This window comes from Necator americanus, chromosome IV (genome assembly GCF_031761385.1).
Source record: "Necator americanus strain Aroian chromosome IV, whole genome shotgun sequence".
Taxonomy (NCBI): domain Eukaryota; kingdom Metazoa; phylum Nematoda; class Chromadorea; order Rhabditida; family Ancylostomatidae; genus Necator; species Necator americanus.
In genome coordinates this window covers 25,959,721-25,981,256 of record NC_087374.1, presented here as the reverse complement: position 1 = coordinate 25,981,256, position 21,536 = coordinate 25,959,721, and the positions used below count along the sequence as shown (strand labels likewise).

At 42.8% G+C, this 21,536-nt stretch overlaps 1 protein-coding gene across 1 annotated transcript; it reads left to right on the top strand.

Moving 5' to 3' along the window:
• Positions 1-965: 965 nt before the first annotated feature.
• Positions 966-19,602, top strand: RB195_002715 (uncharacterized protein; the record flags this gene model as incomplete). Its single annotated transcript, XM_064200097.1, has 5 exons — positions 966-1,039; positions 2,956-6,217; positions 7,028-7,414; positions 9,072-17,287; positions 19,467-19,602. The coding sequence occupies 5 exons, from the start codon at positions 966-968 to the stop codon at positions 19,600-19,602; spliced, it is 12,075 nt and encodes a 4,024-aa protein (XP_064055978.1).
• Positions 19,603-21,536: the final 1,934 nt, after the last annotated feature.

The window sequence follows — 21,536 nt, the reverse complement described above, 5'->3', positions numbered from 1 at the left end:
CGCTTTTCAGGATGATCTGTCTCTTCATTTCCACGAATTCCACTTTCTGCTATGTAGCTAGTTCTGTGTTTCTTAAAGATTTCTTAAGAGCAAATTTCATCTTTCATTGCCAGTGAGGAGAGTGGGGCTTAGTGACCGTAGAGGATATGCCTGCCCTGGCCCATTGACAGCCTATTCCACATCCACAGGTTCGGCTACACCTGATCAGCCGTGTTTTTCTAAGGACCTCGAGTGCTTGAAAATAACCGAGGTTTCCACACCAGCGAAACGAAGGAGTAGGCTGCTGAGGGGACCGGAACCAGTACAAGGATGCGATGCGTTCTAACGTTTATCATAGGAATTAAAGCAGTTCCCTTTTTTAAAATATGACTGGGGAAAATTTAGCGGGACCAAGCTCGTTTCCGTACTCTACAATCCGAGCTCTACGTTTTCTCTGAGGTTTCCGTACTACGTCAATTTCGTAATACAGTGCCTGTAACGTTCTAGTCCCGAGCACGCACGAATTTCTTGCAAATGCAGTCGTCAATATGTATGTGATCATGACAACATAAGCAGTTAGCGCATAGCTGAGATGTAACTTGGAAGCTTATTTGTTCTTATTTCAGTTTACAAAGAAAACCCACATGTGAGTTTGATTGTAACGAGAGCGAACATTCGAAAACAAATCACTAATTGGCCGAAATTTTGTCCGTCTATCGATAAAAGGCCCCTTGGAGAAGAGCGTATGAAACCATTTCATTGCCCACCGTTCCTCTTCCAGTCGCTCTGTCATGTCTTCAAGGTCTGCCTTGTGTTAACTTTGGCTATGATGCTTATAAGGAGTAAGCAAGTGGATCATTAATTCTCATATTTGTTATAGGAAACAAAAGATGCATCCTCGAAATAAGATCTTCTTCGAGCAAATACTCCCGCACTTCTTGCAAAAAACTAGAGAATTGTACTTGAAGCGATCACTGTTCGTGCGTATGGATGCAGTAAAGGTGTTGGAGGGTATGGTGGACGTTCCTATCGAAAGAATTGAAAATGGAATGTTTGACAGGTACTGCTTACCGTAGAATTGTTTTGCACCACCTGTTTAAGATCTCCTATTATTCCACTTTCCGACCACCTATTTAAAGGCGGCATACAACGAATCTGAGGTGGTGTAAATTTCAGGTGGAGTATTCGTATACGGGGTCGTAGATTAAGGAGATGGGGGTAGTTCCGCTCTTCTCTCCCTCCGCCTCCGCCCTGCGATTCGTCGAAAATCAATGCCCCGATAGGCAGTAAGGGACTCTGCGTGTGCAAGGGTGGCGCGCTGCAATAGAAGGCATCGTACAAAACAGTATTCAGAGGACGGCTGCTTGCAGAGGATCAGGGAGAGATGAGCGGAACCACCCCGGTCTCCATAATCTTTGACACCGTGTACGGATACTCCACCTGAAATCCGTACCACCCCAGGTTCGTGGTATGCTGCCTTTAATCAAACTTGGTGGAGATACCCTCTAACTACAACTCGGAATCGTTTGAACGCGTATGCAGCCCTATTGTGAGTTGCAGAGGCTATCTGGTGTATCAAGTCAGTCTTTTTATCCTCCATACAACCCTGGGACCAATTTATCGACCGCGGACTGATGAAAGTTCTGGCTGGACGGTTTCGAACCATCGATCAATTGTGCAGCCACAAGCCGACTATCCTACCGACAGCGGCACACCCGCTCAGTTAGTAATAATTGAATAATTAAATAATTGAAAGCGGCGTTATGCTCTATTCTTATACTTATATACTTATGTTCGTATACTGAGAGGCCGATTCAAAATGGGATTTTCAGCATTGCTATGCCAAAATGATTGATTAAATCATCAAAGTGAAAATGCGTTCCTGTTTAATTTTAAAGATGACCCGATCACTCAAAACATTTTGTAACTCACTAGCATGTTCAAACTTTGCATGGATTCATCACCATAATACATGCAGTTTAACCAACTTATTCGTAAGGCAGCTTGAGAGACGTAAAATGTAAAAAAAAATAATATAGTGAAAATGGCATGAAATTGTTAGCGCAGTACAAAAAAAGTTAAGGACTGAGTCGACTTTTCGTTTACTAGCCTAATGTTACTTCCGCAGTAAACGATATAAATTTGTTGTTTGCTACTGGAAATCTGAAAGAAATGCGCTAGCATACTTCTGAGAATTTCTATGAGACATTCGGATACTGAAAAAGGAAGTCCTGCTTATTTTCGTAAGCTTTATTTTATTGTCTAAGATGTCTTTCCAGCAACGTCAGTGTTTTTTTACCGCGAACAATGACTCGACAAGCTGCATGATTTGGGGTCCTAGCAAAGTCTGAGCATGTTCTGCGAAATTTCTGCTTCTCCAGAAGAAAAATCGGAATTGTTCGTATACGGCGTTCAAACCTTGAACAGGTATAAAGCAGTTGATAGGAGGTTCGGCTGTGACTTCACAGTCGACAGCTCGGAACCGTCGTAGGAAAATCAGGACAATTTGCAATCGAGTCGATAAATTGGTACCACACTTGCCTGAAAGGATAAAACACTGACCCGGTAGCCCCCACAACCCTTGACTTATCCCAAGCAACACCAAACACCTTATATTTCACCCTTTGGTATTCGGACTTGCAGATCGAAGTCAAATATCAAAATTCTCCGAATATTGCCGCTTATAATTGGCCTTTTGGCTCTACGAAGACCCGTGAAGAAAGTAGATGTTCCTTCTGTCCTTTCGTTCTTCCCAAATCCATGAATACAATTTATTTTGCTATATAATTCAAGTTTGACCACTTTAAAAAGCACGACTAGTTGAAGCCGTAGCAGCGACTGTGTATCAAAATCGTTCGTGGTCTTCGTTAATGGAAAATGACCTGGAAAAAACAGATCAGTGCTAAATTCTGTTGCGAGCCTTGAAGTTTCAAAAAAAAGTCGCTGGGAGCAAACTGTTTATACTTCTTTTTTCAGGAGTCAAACACTGGTAATTCACGTCGCTAATACCACCTTTTCAACGATGGCAGTACAATGCTATACGGCCGAAACAGAACAGTTTTACGCTCCATACTGCGACGATGACATCATCGCTCATGCGGTCGTGAAACAAATAAGCAAAATTTTAGGGGTTTATGAGGAAAACGTCACCCTATTCGATATCGATGATGATCGAAAAGTTTTGCGAGTGCAGCGCAATGAAATGGCCAAGTCTTCGTACGAGGATTTAACATTAATGATCCAAGAGCTACTGAAGTTCTATGTCGATTTGAAAAAGCCAATTATATCGATAGAGCAAATCTTGTATCCGGTGGAATTTTTCGGTCCATTTAGAGTTATCGTAGATCGAGGAAAGGAAGCGAATACGACCACGGTAAGGATTTACAGCCAATTTGGAACTCTTTGCGGAAAACTGGCGAACGTCCGTGCTGGTGATGAAAAACAAGAAGAAGAAGTCGAGAAGAAGCAGAAACACGACGAAAAGCTTGACAGCGATAGCCCAACAGTCAAGTGCATGTTGAAAATAGGAATCGATTGTTCGAAAATTGACAGAAAAGAAACGTTCACTTCGATGGGACTTGATTCATTGAAGATGGCAGAGTTAGAGATGCAAATACAAAAGGAGTATCCAAGCTATACGATTCCTACAGGAGTACTGCTCAGTCATCCTACTGTAGAAGAAATGGACACTTATTTATTTTCATGTGCTTATGAGATGAACTTGAATATAAATAAAGATGTTTCTGCTTATATGGATTATATCATACCACTGTCACCTCAACAAAGACGTCTAGTGTTTATGTGTGAACTCGATCCTGAATCAAGCGCTCAGTTCAATGAACCTGTGGTGTTCTCAATGAGGTCGAAGTCGTTTGACGAGGAGAAATTCGTTTCGGTTTTGAATCTCATTGTGATGAGGCACACTATTCTGCGGACCATCTATATTGGAAACAATCAAGTAGTTTGCTCCGGTACTGAAGCATTCCTAGCTAATAGGATGCTGGACACTGAACCAAAATATTTCGTAGCACAACCGATCGATATTAAGCGTACAAGTGCGCATTTTGCCATTTTCTCATCGCCAGATCGGATCGTTATTTGCCTCGTTTTCCATCACGTAGCTGTAGATGGATACTCAATTAGTATAATTACAGAAGAGATGAAGGCATTTTACGTCGGCGAGGAATTGTCCGCTCCTTCCGGCCAATATAGCGACTATGCGAAAAAATCATCTCAGTCCCTTTATCAGCTGGAATTGGGCAAATGGAGGGAAAAACTGAAGGGAAAGTCTTTTCAGCTCCTTCCGACTGATCGGCCTCGTACTGCTAAGCAAACTTTCGATGGTTCTTCCATCCAGAAATCCCTGCCCGTTCACCTCCATGAATCACTGAAAAAACTAAGAAACCTAGGGAATTGCACTGATTTCTGCATTTTAGTGGCTACATACAAGTTTTTGGTTTATAAAACCACAGGCATAGGTGATTTCCCTGTCGGATTTCCCTCCTCTTTAAGAGGAGAGGAATTCTCAAGAACAGTTGGTTGTTTTGTGAATACGTTGCCATTACTGGGAATCGTGGATTCTTCGGTAGCGCCAGGCGAATACCTCAAGAACATTTTCAAAGCGATCTCTGAGGCCCGGAATATGGATGTACCTTTGGATTTGATTGTAAGCGAGTTGAAGTTAGAGCGGGATGACGCGGTCTCGCCCCTCTTCCAAGTTTTGCTCGTCATGGATATCGTGGATGTGTCATCATCAGATGATGACATTGTTTTCATTGATCTACCGTCTCGTTTCTCTAAATACGAACAGATATGGTATTTTCAGAGAAGTGGAAAGTCATTGAACATTAAAATTGAATATAACAACACCTTATTTTTTGCAGAAACCATGAATGATCTTCTCGATCGCTTTATCTATGTCCTAGATCAACTTGGAAGTTGTTTTCCCAATAAACACCTGAAGGAAATTACGCTCACCACCAAAAGTGAGTTGAATTCGATTCACATCCGCAGAGCGGCTAATGAATGGGATTATCCCATGGTTACAATTCTGGAAATGTTTCAAAAAAACAAATCCACAAGAAACTCAATCAACTTTAAAACTAAAAGGATGACATACGATGAGCTCGACGGACTAAGCACGCAGGTTGCTAAACAGATTGCCAGCGTGTACTGCACTCATTACGGAGAACTGCCATCTCGAGACAGATGCGGAGCGATATCCATGGAAAGAAATCTAGACCTGCTGGTTGTCGTTCTTGCCGTGTGGAAGTGCGGTCTACAGGTGGTACCGCTCAGCCTGGATTGGCCAATTCAACGAATAATGGAAATCCTAGAGATGTTCGAGAATCCGATCTTGATCAATTTCTACTCTGAAAAGGTTACAGAAGCAGCACGAGCGGGACAGCGATACCCCGTTATTGATAGAACCATTGGAAGTAGTTCCCAAACGAAAATCTTCAATTTGATGGACACCTCGGACTTGGCCTACTCAACCTGTACTTCCGGGACGACAGGAAAGCCGAAAGCAGTTTGTACGGAGTTTTCAGGTCATGGTAATCTCGCAATGGCTTACACAAAAACGTTTCACCTCAGCAATAGTTCTTGCACCTATCAGGTGGTCAACTACGGTTTCGACATTTTTTTCGCGGATCTCTCGGAGACATTTGCAAACGGTGCTTCCATGGTCCTCGCCGCCGAACTCATACCGAAAATAGATGAGATGCGGGGCGTCACAAACGCTTATGTGATGCCTGCATATTTATCCGCGTTGTCCTCATCAGACATCGAGCAGTTGAACTTCTTGGAGTCCGCTCAGTTTGGAGGTGAGGCAATCCAGCCGAATGCGCTACAGGATCTTCTTCACACCGACGTACACCTCTATCAGCAGCACGGAGTGACGGAACAAACTGTGTTCACAACTGCAAATAGAATGAAGGTACGCACACCAATCGCAGAAGTTGGCCAGCCGTTCAGTAACCTACATTGGCCTGTGAGAGATCGAGATGGTCAACTGCTCCCACTAAAGTATCAAGGAATGGGCTATGTGAATGGAATAGGTATCACTAGAGGTTACTACAGTATGCCTGCCGCCAATGCTAGTGTAATAAACTATGGATATTTTGGGAAAGAATTCAAAACAGGAGACATTTTTAAGTATCACAATGGTCGTTTACATTTTCTGGGACGAGCAGACCTTCAAGTTAAGATAAGAGGAAGAATTATAGATTTGGGTGAGGTGAGTCCTTTCTTTTATGGAAACACGTTTTCTTTCAAGTCGAAGAACCGAGAGAATCTCTTCCAGCCGAAACAAGTGTATATGTTTGAGTAATCAAAATACTTGCAGACATTATTTTGAGATAAAGATGGCGTAGGCATTTAACAATAGCAACATTTGAAGATGAACAGAAAACGTATATTAGTCCAACCAATAAAATTGCAAAAAATTTTCTTTTTTCACGGTTGAAGTAGTTTTTTGCTGATTCTGTTTTTCGCTGTTTGTTTGCTTGATAGGGGAGGAATCTTTCTTTGTTCTCTTCTACTTTTGTCCATTTTTTCTTCGCACATCCTCTCTTATTCTGGTAAAGCAAAGCAGCTAATGATCTTCGTTAGGATGCCTATACGGGGTCGTAGATTGTGGAGAAGAGGGTGATTCCGTCCATCTCTCCCTGTATCATTGTAAACGGACGAACCCGGAAAGATGTTTCTTACGACAGCTTCTGTTGCAATGCGCAACCATTGCGCCCGCCCCGCCTATGATTCGTCGAAAACCACCCGTTCGGACAAATCGCAGGCAGAGCAGGTGGAGGGCAATGGCTGCGCATTGCAACAGAAGCCGTCGTAGAAACTGCTTTCCGGGTTCGACCGTTTTACATTGATACAGTGAAAGATGAACTTAATCACCCCCTCATCTCAATCTACGACCCCGTATAGGCATCACCCGGCTGAAATCCATAGCACCCCAGATTCGTTGATAAATGCCTTTAAAGTAGAACAGAACTAAATTAATGTGCCTTTTTCAAGTCTTCTATGAACTATCAGATTTCAGATTCAAAAACAGATTACAACGCACGGAGATGTGGAAGCTTCTTTCATAACAGTCACTGAAAGTGCAAAAGCGAAAGAACTTATAGCATATGTGATAGCGAAGAACATCAACATTTCCGCAAAGGACCTAACGAATTTTCTTCGCATTCGTCTTCCAGCCTACTGTGTTCCAAAATGCTTTGTGTTCCTTGACAAATTTCCATTGAATCAAAACGGCAAAGTTGATAAAAGTCGATTGCCAAAACCATCGCCTCAAGCTATTTTCGAAAAGCTGAGGCCTGCACGAGGAGATTTGGAAAGGGAAATAGTGGACTCTTTCAAAAAATACACTGGCAGAGCGCACATGGCAAATGAATGCTTTTTCGATTCCGGTGGAGATTCACTAAAGGTAAGTTACTGATTTGTGTTTTTTGGACCACTGTTTTAAAGACAGCCTGTCACGAAATTGACGTTATATAGAGATCCCAGAGAGACCGTAGAGCTCAGGTTGTAAATTACGGAATGAGCTGGCTCCGCTGAATTCTCCTTCGTCATCATAAAAAAAAACAGAAACAAAAACAGAAACATGAACGGAACTACCCCGGTTTCCGCAATCTTCAGCCCAAACTCTACGCATTTCTTGGGGTCTCCGTACAACGTTAATTTCGTGACACATTTTTCCTGCCTTTTACCACTATTACACCTCCATGCTTCAACAGTTTCTCGTAAAACCACGTGACCACTAGGATTTCCAGGATTGGTCACAGAAAGCACTTTTGTGTCCAATTTCTTCAGACTTTCCTAATAGGCTCGTCCCAACTTGAATCGGTTGTAGCGGAGTCGGTAAGAGGTTGTGTTGTGTGCGCACGATCGCTCGGATGTTCGAATACACCCTAATGCCAAACAAGTCTTTCATTCATAAAAAGGATAAAGGATAAAGTCACTGGCAATCCATTTGGGATGCGTCAACGGCTTTTACTGGAATTCGTAATCGTTGAGGTTTTGGAACGCGTGTTGGCCTATACAATGACTTTCACTCATAAGGGGTCGATAAATTGGTACGACATTTGTCGTCTAAGAGAATAAAATCACTGACTAGACGCATCGGCTTTTCTCTGTAAGATTTAAGGCTTCATCCACGTTCATGAACCGCAAACAAATTCTAAGGTTGAATGCGTAGGCGCATCCAAATAGGGATTGATCAAAGTCGTGCACCTCATCCACGTCATATTCCATTATATATCTGTTGTTAAGGATTGGAGGATATTTGACAGGTAGTAAATGATTAGATCAGTAGTCGACTCCAAAAATAATTGGAATTTTTTTCTACATCAAATTTATATAGAGAAAAGCATCAATTGTAACCGAATGGTACCAAAAAAAGAAAAATTGCAAGTAGATTAACTAGAATTCTTGAAAAGAACCTAGCGAAAGGTCTTTTTTCGGCGAAGTTAAAAACTGAGCATTTCTTAAACACTCTCATATACACCCAGCATACTTTGAAATTGTCTGGAGGTTTTCTTTGATCCCAATATTTCTTCTTTTCGAGCTGATCTTGATCATCCATGCGCATAGACCATTATCGCGTAATTAGAGGCATCACCCCACGAATCTGATGTGGTATGGATTTCAGGTGGAGTATTCGTATACGGGATCCTAGATTAAGGAGGGGTAATTCCGTCCATTTCTTTTTAAGTGCTGTAAAAAACGGCTCGAAGATATGGCTTCGAGCGTTCCGGCATGCTATTTTCTACAACGAGTTCGATTGGAGCGCGCCAGCCTTGTGCACGCACGCATCTTCCGTGCCGTTTTTTACGGCAATTAGAAAGAAATGGACGGAATCACCCACCTCTCCATAATCTACGATCCCGTATACGAATACTACACCTGAAATCCGTACCACCTCAGATTCCTGAGGTGATGTCTTTAATAAGAGTAAGAGGTTGATGAAATGGTTGATGAATGCAAAAAAATGATAGATGAATTGTACTTTAAATATTGTTCAACATCCTCTGGAAAGGTTGCTTTTTCTCGATTTTGAAAATTTCTCCACAATTTCTTTGCAGGCGATGCTTGTTGTCCAGGACTTAGCAAGAAAAGGACATTCTCTCGATTTGCAATCTTTCTTTTCTCTACGTACCGCTGAAAAAATTGCTGAAATGTTGCAGCAACGAAGCGGTCACTCAAAGAAAGCCAAAAACAGGACTGATCAACCTCTTACCATCGAAACCCACGAAATTCCACTTTCATCTCAGCAACGAAGGTTATGGTTTCTCGCACAAATGTATCCCGAAAGAGATTCATATATAATTCGTATTAGAATTGACATGGAGGGAGAAATGAAACTCGACAGACTGCGGGAAGCATTTCAAATGGTCCTTATGGCTAATCCCATGGCAAGATCAGTCGTTCCCAACGCTAGCCAGGATCCATCATTCATTGTGATGTCCGGGACAGAGTGCTTTCATGCACTTACCCAAGAAGAGGTGGCGGATCCACAAATTGACGGGAATTCTTTGATAGTGACAAGACTTTGGAAGAAGAACTGTAATGATTGTGAATTTGATCTCAGAATTCATCACATCATTAGCGACGGTAGAAGTTTAGCGATTGTTGGTGAAGACTTGGCAAAAGCTTATAATGGCGAAAAACTTCCAATGAAAGATGTAATCCTCGAAAATCCGGAACATTTTGATTCTATGGAGTTTTGGAGAGATTATTTAGCAGGCTATAATCTCTGCCCAGTGGGAAGTGAAGGCGATTCCAGGGTCGTTGAAGCTGAAGCTGGATACGTCGACGTGGATCTCAGTTTTGTTGATGAGTTGAAAATTGACAAATTTTGCAGTATTCATAAATGTACTATGTACCATATTATCGTGATGGCATATGTTCATACTATGCGCATGACCTACGACATAGACGACTTCGTTATAGGAACCACAGTCGCTAATCGAACTCCGGAGAACATCGACATCGTTGGGTTGTTTGTAAACACGATTCCATTACGGTTTAAAGAGGAATTTACTGACTTCCACCGTCAGTTACGGTATACTGTCAGTCAAATACTCGCTGCTATGGATCATCAAAGCACACCGTTGGCTAAAATTATCGAAGAGACGGTAAAAGATCGTGATGTGACAAAGGCACCGTTGTTTCAGCATGTTGTCACCTATGAAAGCACATCTCTTCCGCAATTACCAAAGATGGAAGGACTTCTTACAAAATGTCATGATTCAAGAACTCATTTCACACAGTTCGATCAAAGTTGGATTTTCCATCCCGGAGAAAATCTTCATCTCACCATACAGTATGACAAAAGTCGGTACCTACGGCGAGAGATATCAGAACTTGTGCATTTATTCGAACGTACACTAAGCAATATTTTTATGTACGGATCTTTGTGCTCCTTACGTGAGCAGCCAAGGACTTTTTTGTGCAACGATACGCCAAGAAACAATGACTTAGGACGGGTTTTCGCTAGGCAATCGGCCATGACTCCCAATTTGCTTTGCTTAGAAACCAAACAAGAGCAATTACTCTATAGTGAAGTGTTTAGTAACGCCTCTAGGTTTGCTTGGCACATGCAGTCTGTGATAGTGAGACATTACGGGGTGGCGCATCTTCCCGACGATATTATTTGCATCATGCTCAGGGAATCCGCTGATAACCATGTTGCTATTGAAGCTGTACATATTATAGGGTGTTGTTACTTGTGTATTCCACAAGACACTCCATCAATCAGATTGAGGTATATAGTAAAGGACTGCCGCCCTCTTCTTCTTGTCACCGACATGAACTTGGATCCCATGGAGGTCCCAATTCTTCCGCCTAAAATCGATCGTATTGTTAGATATTCGTTCCTTAATCAATGTCGTTCTACCTACGAATCATTGGCATATCTCATCTACACCTCCGGTACGACCGGCGTTCCCAAAGGAGTTTGTATAAGTCATCAAAGCGTTCTTAATATGCTGGAACATGCGACACGAAATTATCATTTCCGGCCAGGAATAAGAGTGCTGCAATTCACAAAGAGTAGCTTCGATGCGAGTATTAGTAACACTTTTGGGGCTTTATTGAATGGTGGCTTCCTAAGCATCCGGGATGAAGAAGCGGACGTGGTGGAGGATCTTTCATCGCGCCTACCAATTGCTGTGCTCCACATGACTCCCATTGTAATGGATATTTTCGATGATCATGACCTGGAACGACTCGAAGATGTGGAGAAATGGAGCTTCGGCGGTGAGACGATCTCCGAGCGAACGCTACATCGGATGCTTGGACGAGGAAATCGACTAATACAGTTATACGGACCTACAGAAGCTACATGTTATCAGACGCTGCTCGACATGAAAGTGGGACACGAATCGATATGTTTGGGACCCATAATCTCAAATGTTTCTTACGGTCTATGTTCGTTCAAGAATCACCAGATACATCGGCATAAATTTGGCCAACTTTTCTGCGGTGGCGAAAACATCGCAAGAGGTTACATCAGTAGAAATGACGCTGGGTTTGTAGCTAACCCACTTCAAACTTTGAAAGATAAAGCGCTGGCAAGAAATTCTAGGATATATCTTGTAGGAGACGAAGTCAAATGTGATAGAGCGGGATATTTATACTTCTTTGGACGTAAAGACGACCAACTAAAAATAAAAGGTTATCGAGTACAACTTTCTGAAATTGATGCTGCCGCAAAGTCACAGAACGTTGTCGAAAACGCTGTCAGTGTCATTCAGAAGGATATGACAGAAGCGAACCACATCGTTTTGTACTACACAGGACAGGAAGCACAAAGTAGTGAGCTTGAGAAATCACTTGCACAAAATCTCCCGAGGTATATGATTCCCAGCATGATAATCCATCTCGAGAAGTTCCCAGTTACAAGTAGTGGAAAGGTTGACAAAGCAGAGCTCACAAAACGATGCGATATCAACAGTTGTTTGAATCGACCTGCAGAGCCAAGAAACAACATTGAGGAGGTGGTTCTGAAGTGTTATCGAAACGTCCTCAAAAATGAGGACCTTACTGTCAGCTCTGACTTCTTCCAATCTGGTGGCCATTCGCTCCTAGCCGTTAAGCTCGTCAACGATCTTCAAAAATCGCTCAACGTCGTTGTTCCACTCATGCAAGTGTTCGTATTTCCACGCGTCAAGGATTTGGCCGAATATCTTGTCTCGACCAAGGGAATCCAGACCAGAGAAAGCAAGGAACGTCTACATCCGGATGATAGGCCTACTCCTTCGCAAACCACACTTTTGCGCTCGTATCGAAATAAACAAATACGAATGCTTTATGATATCCGTCTTACTGTCACTCTCAGAAAAGATATCGATCGAAGCATCCTAAGAAACGTCCTTAGTAGTTTACCGATGATTCATCCATCATTGAGAACTCGCTTCACTAAGAATGGTAGAACTTTCGCAAGAGAAGTTTGGTCGGGAACAGAATGCTATCAGAATCTTTCCGAGGAGATTGGTCACGGTTTAGATCCTTTCCTGGAACCTCCTTTTGCTGTCTCATTCAAAGGGAACCAGTTAATGATGACAATTAATCATATAATTACTGACGGTCACTCAATGCAGTTAATTGTGAATAGTATGATGTGGTTATTGAATGAAAAACAACTCCGTATGGACAATGGATTGTTGTTCCATTCATGGCTTCTTCAACAGTTTGATAAACATAGAACGGAAGATGTCAAATTTTGGCAGGAAGAACTACAGAACTTTGTCTTCAACCAACTACCGACAACTCGTCCACGACTGATTACGTCTACCAATGAAGCGGGGTTCTTTGATCTCCACGTGCCCAACCTCTGGCCCACAGTTAATTCCTGGGTTATCCAGCACAGTTGTACTCCTTTTGCCAGTCTTCTAGCTCTATTCTCACGCGTACTGCAATCGCTCAGCTATGAACCGGCACTTCCCGTTGCGATCGGTTTCCCAGTTAATTTGCGCACACAGCAATACTTCAACTCTATCGGCTACGGTATCGGTACGGTAATGGTGGCAGAAGACACTCGAGGAACTCTAGCGGAAGTGATCAGAAAAGTGGCAATGCATGTGGCAATGGCAATTTCTCATGCATTTCTTCCATACGACGAAATGGTCAAATTGTCTCCGTCGAGAAAACTGTTTGGTGTAATGCTTGTGCTCGATGAGTACTCTATCAGTGAAAACGACATTTTTACGGTAGAACCAGAAATACCTACAGCTACCAAATTTGAACTCACAATCTACGTGCGTCTCCAAGAGAACACCATCAGAATAGAATATAACAAGTCGTTGTACGATGTCGAATTCTTCACGCTGATTGCAAAATCCATCAACGCTGTCCTTTCTGACTGGGAATGTACCCCTCAAAGAACGGAGTGTCTTGCGGTGAGCAAGAATGGATGCGTCTACGACGTCACAGATATCCATAGACTTCTGAATCCTTTGCGGATCTCCAATATTCGTATTTCAGTCACAGATGGCAATGAGATTCATCTATGTTGCACTAGCAATATGAGTGCAGAAGCGATAGGAGAGGTTCTTCGGGAGCTTCCACCTCGATTACGGCCCTGTAAGGTTATAGTTGAGCCCGAATTTTTCTTTGAATTCCCACTAAGTAGGCAGCAACAGCAAATGTATTTTCTCACGCTTCAAAATCCGACTGGATATGTACTACCATTTTTAAAGAAGTTCCCTAAGAAAATTCAGCCTTCCTTCGTGCACCAAGCGCTGCTTTACGTAATTCAAAAACACGAATCATTAAGAACAGTGTTTTACGAGATCGAGGGAGAACTGAAGCAAATGGTGCTTTCTATGACCGATGCTTACATTCACCTGACCGTGGAACACAGCCAAGATCTCAGGAAAAGTACGGCGCAAGTTTGGACACAGCCATTAGAGCTCCACAATAAAACTCTTGTAGAAGCGGTTCTATATGACACGGCGGATAGTTTTGTAGCGCTGCTACGGATGCACCATATTATTTCAGATGCCTGGTCTACTAAGATTCTTGAGGAGGACCTTGGAGAAATAATTGGCAAACTGGAGAGTGGGACCCTCCCAGCTGTCCATCGGCAGAAACACACCTACAGAGAATATTGCGAAAAGAAAGAGTTACCTGCATGTGTTGATGATAAGTACATTGAAAACTTGATTAGGGCGCAAGACTTACCTTTGTTTCCCTCTGAGGCAAAAGTGAACGTCGTTTCATTCGAATTCCCACAGGAAAATGCTCATTACTGGGCGGCCCATCGCGGTATTTCCATCTTCGTCGGCTTCCTGGATATATTGGCGAGAAGCTTTGTCGAGCACTACGGACTTTCAAGCATAAACATAGGTTGCCCTTATGCAAATCGAACAACAAAAACGAGAAATGTTCTCGGTTGCTTTCTTAACAACATTGTCTTCCATATCGATAAGCCAAAAGATGGTGAAAACTCTTATCAAACTCTTCAAATCCATGTGAACGATGTTATCAAGAAAAATATTCCCTTCACCGACCTTACAGGCTACGTCTACAAGCGAAGCAAATCCTTTCGGTCCATGTTTCAGGTATATTTCAATTGCCGGTATGACCTAGAGTATAACGTAGAAGACAGCGGCGAACTGCTTGATCTACTTCCCATGAGATCTGAGTTCCCAATAGAAGTAGATCTGGACAAACGATCAGATGACTATCGTGTTACATTCAGAATTCAAGAAAGCGTCTCAATCAGTGCGTGGAAGGAGTTCGTGGATAGCTTCCGCGCAAGGATCGTAGAGGAAACTTCACCGCAAACACAGCGCCTCACATTGGCGCAATTAAATCGTCCTGTCAGGCGAATTCTGGAGACAGTACTGCGTGCTGCTCAGAAGACTCTTGGCACGAGCGTCGTCAATCAGAGCGACAATTTTTTCACTGCCGGTGGGAATTCGCTACAAGCAATTGCTTTTGTTGAAATGATTGAAGAGGAACTTAATGTGGAGATAGACATCTCAGATGTTTACGATCTTCGCTCTTTTTCCGAGCTTGCTCTCCGTATCGAAGCCATCGCAGAGCCACAGCAGCAAAAAACGGTCATTTCTGAGCCTCACGTAAACAGCATCGTATCTGCATTAAGTAGTGACGAGCAGAGCCATCAGAAACCGAGGCAGCGCTTGTTAGTCGGTACCAAGCCTTCAAACGTTGCGGACATTCCGTCAATAGACCTAACGACCTTCCTTTCCAAATGCTCTTCAATGTACGCGTCTAAGGCAGCACTTTGTGAACCGGAGAGTGTCCGTCTCACTTATTCAGAACTATTGTCTTCGTTGGAAGCGCAGGCCTTCTCTATCAGGAATTCCTTCTGTCAAAGGAATGGAATAATTCTTACTCCTGACACCATCATTCCCGTTCTTGGTCAACGTTCTTCGCTCACAATTATGAAGTGCCTTGCTGTTTTGATTGCCGGAGCCGCGTATCTTCCCATAGACATCGATACACCTGCCGCAAGAATCAAAATGCTATTTGAGGAATCCGGTGCAGACTGCTATATTGGTCCGTCTCTTTCTAATGCCATCATCACACCTCTTGAACTCAAAAATAATTTAAAAATTAGAGGACAGAATCTAAGAAGTGGAAACACGCGAGGAGATATGGCGTATGTGATCTACACTTCAGGAACTACCGGTACTCCGAAAGGAGCCTGTATAAAGCACGAAGCGGTTGTCAACATGATGGCTTCAGCAACGAAGAATTTTCGAATGCAGTCGAAAGACGTCGTATATCAGTTCACAAATTTTGTCTACGACAATAGCGTGCTTGAAATTTTTATGACTCTTTGCAACGGAGCGCAGTTGTTTGTGGACACAGTGCCGTTCTCCCCAAGGAGATTTGCTGGTTTAATCGATAAACGCTGCATTACTCATTGCCTCTTTTTTCCAGGTGTGGTATCTACATTTAGAGATGGAAATTTTAGAAAACTTGCTAATCTGCGGTACTGGATAGTAGGGGCGGAAAAATTGCCTCAAAAAATGCTCGATCACGCCATTGACTGTGGGATCAACGTTATCCAAAACTACGGTCCCACCGAAACAACAGCTTATGCATTAACAAAGCACATGCGAGCAGGAGACGATGCGGCGAATCTGGGCAGGGCAATTCAGAATACTGAGGTGCGAACGGATGAGAGAGATGAGCTCTGGATCAGAGGAGTTGGAGTAATGCGTGGGTACTTAAACAAGGACAGAGGTTCCACGTTCCGAGTGCACAAGAACGCTTACTGGTATCCGAGTGGTGACCAAGTCCGTATCCTACCAAATAATGACGTGATTTTTGTTGGTCGTCAAGACAGCCAAGTGAAAATTCGAGGACATCGCGTCGAGTTAGAAGAGATTGAATCCATAATTTGTAAGTTGTCTTATATAAAACAATGCAAAATAATCTGGCAAGAAAAACAACAGGTTCTCCTGGCTTTCTGCACACTTGACAGTGGCGACAGAACGCTAGAAGAAGGGATACTAGAACACTGTAGAAGTCACCTTCTGAAGCATGCGGTTCCCAACCGCGTCATTCTTCTCGATGAGTTCCCGCTCACTAAAAACACTAAAATTGACGTCGATCAACTCCGGCAGAAATGGGAGCTCTTCAAACAGTCGTCGGCAAAGCTAAAAACTGTTGAAACCATCCTAAAGCATCCCGTTGATCCAAGTTTAAGCCTTTTTGAAAACGGCGGTACTACATGGCAAGCACTAGCTATTGCAAGAAATTATTTGATGGAATACGGTCATGTCCTGGAGGTACCTGATTTGATGAAATTTCCTCTAAATAGTGAGTTGCACCAGGATACTCAGAGAAATTCCTGCACAGCAGGTGATGAAAAAGTTGAAGCAGTTCATGAACGACTGAAAAAGCTCTGGTCAAAAGTTCTAAAGCATAGTTCTTTTGCTGCAAACGACAATTTCTTCTTCGTTGGCGGTAACTCTCTTCTACTCCTAAAACTTCGCTTTGAAGTGAACAAAGAATTCCAGGTTGAACTTGGTATTCAGGAATTCCTGAATTCATTGATTTTCAGCGATATGGCTGAGATGTTGTGCAATCTCAAAAATTCTTTGAAAATTGCTGCTTTGGTTCATGATCCTCCACAGCCCTATTACCTTTTGGTGTTCGTTCATCCTCTCTATGGAGGTGGCGTTCCATATGCGAATCTGATCAGAGCGCTTAAAGAGCATGGCCGCTTCTGCATACTCACTGTTCAACATCCAAACAGTTTCGGTTATGAGAGCGACGATCCTCAATTTTTCGAAAGTATTCAATCGCTTGCAAGACGGTATGCGATGGAGGTATGTGAATTGTGGTTCCATAAAGAAACTTTAGAGAAAAAAGTAAGAGCTATGATGAGGAATTATAAAACGTTCCGGCACAAGGTACGCAGCAAAAAGATGTGAATAAGCTTCAAGATGTTGATGACCGAACTTCGGTATAATCCTCTCACTGACCTCTTCTACTAGCTCGACAAATTCACATCTCTTTCTGCAAAATAGAGTTCTAAATTAAAAATCGTAAAACAAGGTCAATAATACTTTTAAAAAAAAACTTAGAAACCTAAAAGTGAGCCGAAATACAGAGCAACAAGCTTATAGTTTTGATTTTTTGATCTTCGCTTGTTTGGAGAATCAGCTCCGAAGATCATAAGCTCCAAAAAGAGAGAACCAATCAATTTTTCATATCTCATAAACGGATGAAGATATCGTCTCGCCTTGAACATTTGAAATGGATGACGTTTCATATAAACTAAGAAATCTTCAATTTTTTATTTTAGCGCTATGCACTTGGGAAAACAAAATTTTATCATTCCTATCTTTCCATTCTCGATGAATCCTCCCACCACAAATTTTCCGATAGAAGTGGATTGTTTTTACGATGTCATGTGTGTGAAAAAGCGCTACCTCTTTGGGATAACTAGAAGCGGACTAGGATTAAATACAGTAGACCTTCAACCCTATCAGAACAAACAGTGAGTTTGCTTCAGATAAATGAATACCTTGGTCGATGTGCGAATATTGCACTGATTGGTGCTTCATTTGGAGGAACTGTTGCTGCGGAAATGACTAACTACTTGAACATCAGCTGCGATCTAATTGTTATAGACAGTGGGACTGAATACAGTAGTCTAAGAGACTATTCGTTGCAGGAGCACGTAGAGGTTCGTCTCGAAATCAATCTTTTTCGTTCCCACACTATAGTGTTAGAAAATGTAATAGATTGACACACATTGCTCGTCTCAATATAGTCGGGTCGAAACGACATGAAGTGAAGCTCGGTGCGGTTACGTAAGCAAAGAACCGGTGCGGCGAGGCGTAGCTGTTAGGATCGGGAGGGGACCTTTGCTTACACTACTCATCGCTACAGTTCGCGACGTTCCCATCTCGATCCCAAGTGTTAGCTTCACGGCGTCGCTTCGACCACAGCTGCTTACCCAACTGCTCCAAACTTCACGTCTTTTTGTCCCGAGTATACCAGTTTATATTACACCAATTTCGCAAAATTAATACCAAGAGACTAGATTTTTGGTGTGCGGTTCTTCAGGCGATGAACTCCACCTTGTCAACCTACGAAATCGACTCAAATACACGTTTCTGGATGCAAGTGAATTCGTGGGACTTGCTGCGATTATTGAGTGTATATGACCCCGACACGAGAGTGAGGAATCTAAAGAGCCTCCACGTTCTCTCCATCGATGGGTCAGATCTCGGCTGGAGCAGGTTTAGCAATTTAGGACCGAAGTTACTTGTTAAAAAAAAAACTAACGAAAACAACATGATGCAAATCTTCCTACGACTTTTATATTGGATCTTTGTATATTTTCTTCTTTTTTCATGAAAAAGAAATTGAGATATTTATATTTTATTAATACAAATCAAGGATTAACAGTGTAATCATCACCATGAGGAACATGTAGCACGTAATGGGAAAGTTCTAATATTCTTCTTACAGAAGGAGGGGGGATGAAAAGTATTTGGGCACGTTTGTGGGCCCATGGGTTCTTCGAAAGTTTTTTCGTTGTTTCAGGGTCTGCAACAGGTGACAGTCGGACGCAGCAAGGTTCGATTTAGAGGGATGGGGATGGGGGTGAGGGTGGAGGGGCACTGCGCTCCAACCCGCGTCCTCCAGGAAGTGGCGCGTCACCTTTATTGTGTGAGGTCTCGCGTCGTCCTACAGAAGTGCGACTTCGTGGAGTTTTTGGTTTTTTTCGCGCACTGCATCGACCAGCTTTGTGGTTGCTTCATGCGGTGATTGATCTTTACCATCTCATTACCCTCCAGCAGCTTCAAGAACAGAACACCTTGCGAATTTTAAAGAACAAAAAATCATATGTAGGGAAAAAGATATGCAAAGACTCAGTAGTCACGGAAGTTCTGCGTCATCCTTCTTTGCTGTTGGGGAACAACTAGACAATTCAGACCGTCAGCTGTGTAAAACTTCTATGTTACTTAAGCTTTTTTCAGGTTTTCACCAGTAACTTCAACAAGAGCACTCGCTGGAACTCATGCTGATATGCTGTCCTTTACGTACAGTGGAGAATTGGCTAAACAGATCGCCGATCTCCTGAAGAAAGAAAGCCAGCAAACTAGAGGCATTTAACTAGTGTTCAGCAGAAGACAAGGAAATCCGACAAACTGCAGCCACTTTGTGTGGAAATTTTCCGATTGGATGCCAAACAGTCTTTATCTAGAAGTATCAATTTCCTTTTTTTGGGTGTAGGTTAATTTCGCCTTAGAGAGGGCACACAGTCAGCTCCCTACCTGCATTACAGTTTTGTGTTCAGGAATAGAGCTGCGTGACTTGACAGATGTATTATATCCAAACGTTCTATTGCCCTCTTTTTCGAAATAACTCAGGCCCTTTCCATAGAAGAGGCAGAGCTGGAAACTTATTCTGCAAGCACACAATAAACGAAGCAAAAACGCCCAACACTTATCGGTGCTGTTGCTAAGGGTAGCTGTCAAAGATGGGCATTCCAGAACTCGTCCACAGTTTCTAGGCGGCTAGCATTGTAGGCACGAGCAGAAGTAGGTGACTGTCGCGTATTGATTTCAACTAGTTCGTCCATCGAGGCGGGAGTAGCGCAGTCGCTTAAAGGTTCAGCTGTCTACACGATTTCGGAGGTTCGAATCTGTTCTAGCGCTCACCAAGCCTTTCATTCCCCTAGGGTCAATGAACTGGTACCAGGCTTGTCCGGGAGGATAAATACACTGACGTGACATATCCTAGCCCCCGCAGTTCATTGTATAGGACAGTTACACGTTCGTAAACATCAAACGATTCTGAATTGAAGTGAACGTGGTGGCACATTCCAAGCGGATTGATTAACGCCAGACACTTTACACTTTATCCTCCTATTGTCCTGATCAATTCTTCATCATAGTGTCACAATCATTTGCTTACTGAAATATCTTTGTACGTTCAGACGCATATGCTTTGTCCCATTTGGGGTATTTACCGGAAAACAAACAATGGTGACGACGCCTTAGGGCATTTGTTCTCAGTAATGCGAAGTGATACTTACTTTCAGAATTAACTTTTCAAAATTTTCGCAGTGAACGCTTTTGGGTTGATGGTGTCTGAAAGATTTCGGACCATTGATCGACAAATGGTGTCACCACAGAATATAAAAATAACAATTTCTGTTTTTTTGACGGACAATCCCTTGGCTCCATGAATGATGAACAACGTTCTGACAAGATTTACGAGAGTCCTTTCAGAGTCAGAACTTAGTCGCATGCTGCTCCACAAACACGGTAGCGCTGACTAATCAGTTGTGTAATATACATCGTTTGTGTTGGAATAAATCCCTCAGATCTGACTCATTGCTAGTCTGGATGATGCGCGTCTCTCAGGAACACCGTCGTCAGGCATTGTACTCCTCATGGTAGGTCGATCCGAGCTTACCTCACCCCATCTCAAGAGCTTACAGATTGGCAGGGTGAAATCGAAGCAAAAAATGTGCAGATAGCTTAGCCTTTTCCTCTCCATCTTTTATTTTGTTCAAGTGATTGAAAAAGCATGGGAGTTTTATGGGCAGCGGATGAAGAAATCATGTTTGATGTAGGGATCGTTAGTCGAGTAACGAGGAAAATGTAGTTTGCAAATAGTAGCGGTTGGACAACGACAACTTTTGTATCAGGTATTTTTATATCACTGCATTTTGCGTTGTTGAAGGCTTTCCTATAACTGAAAGTTGACAAAGTCCAGTAAAACGACAACCACTGCATTCTACCGAAGCACTTCCAAAGCTGCTGTAACTGCGAAAGCGCGGGGTGCTTGCCTAGAACTACTCATAGGTACAGTTCGCGCCGGTCCCACCTCGATCGGAACTGCTAGTTCCACCGCGCCGCGTTCAAGCGCCAGTCGCCTACGCAACACCTCCAAGCTTCATTTCGTTTTGACCCAACTATACCTCTCTGAGCATAGTCTTGATCTGTGCTGCTGGTCACTACTTTCACCCCTGCGAGAGAAATCCGGGTTAGTTTTTCAAAAGTTTGGATGCATAGTAGCTGGAAGATGGGAAGGTTTGA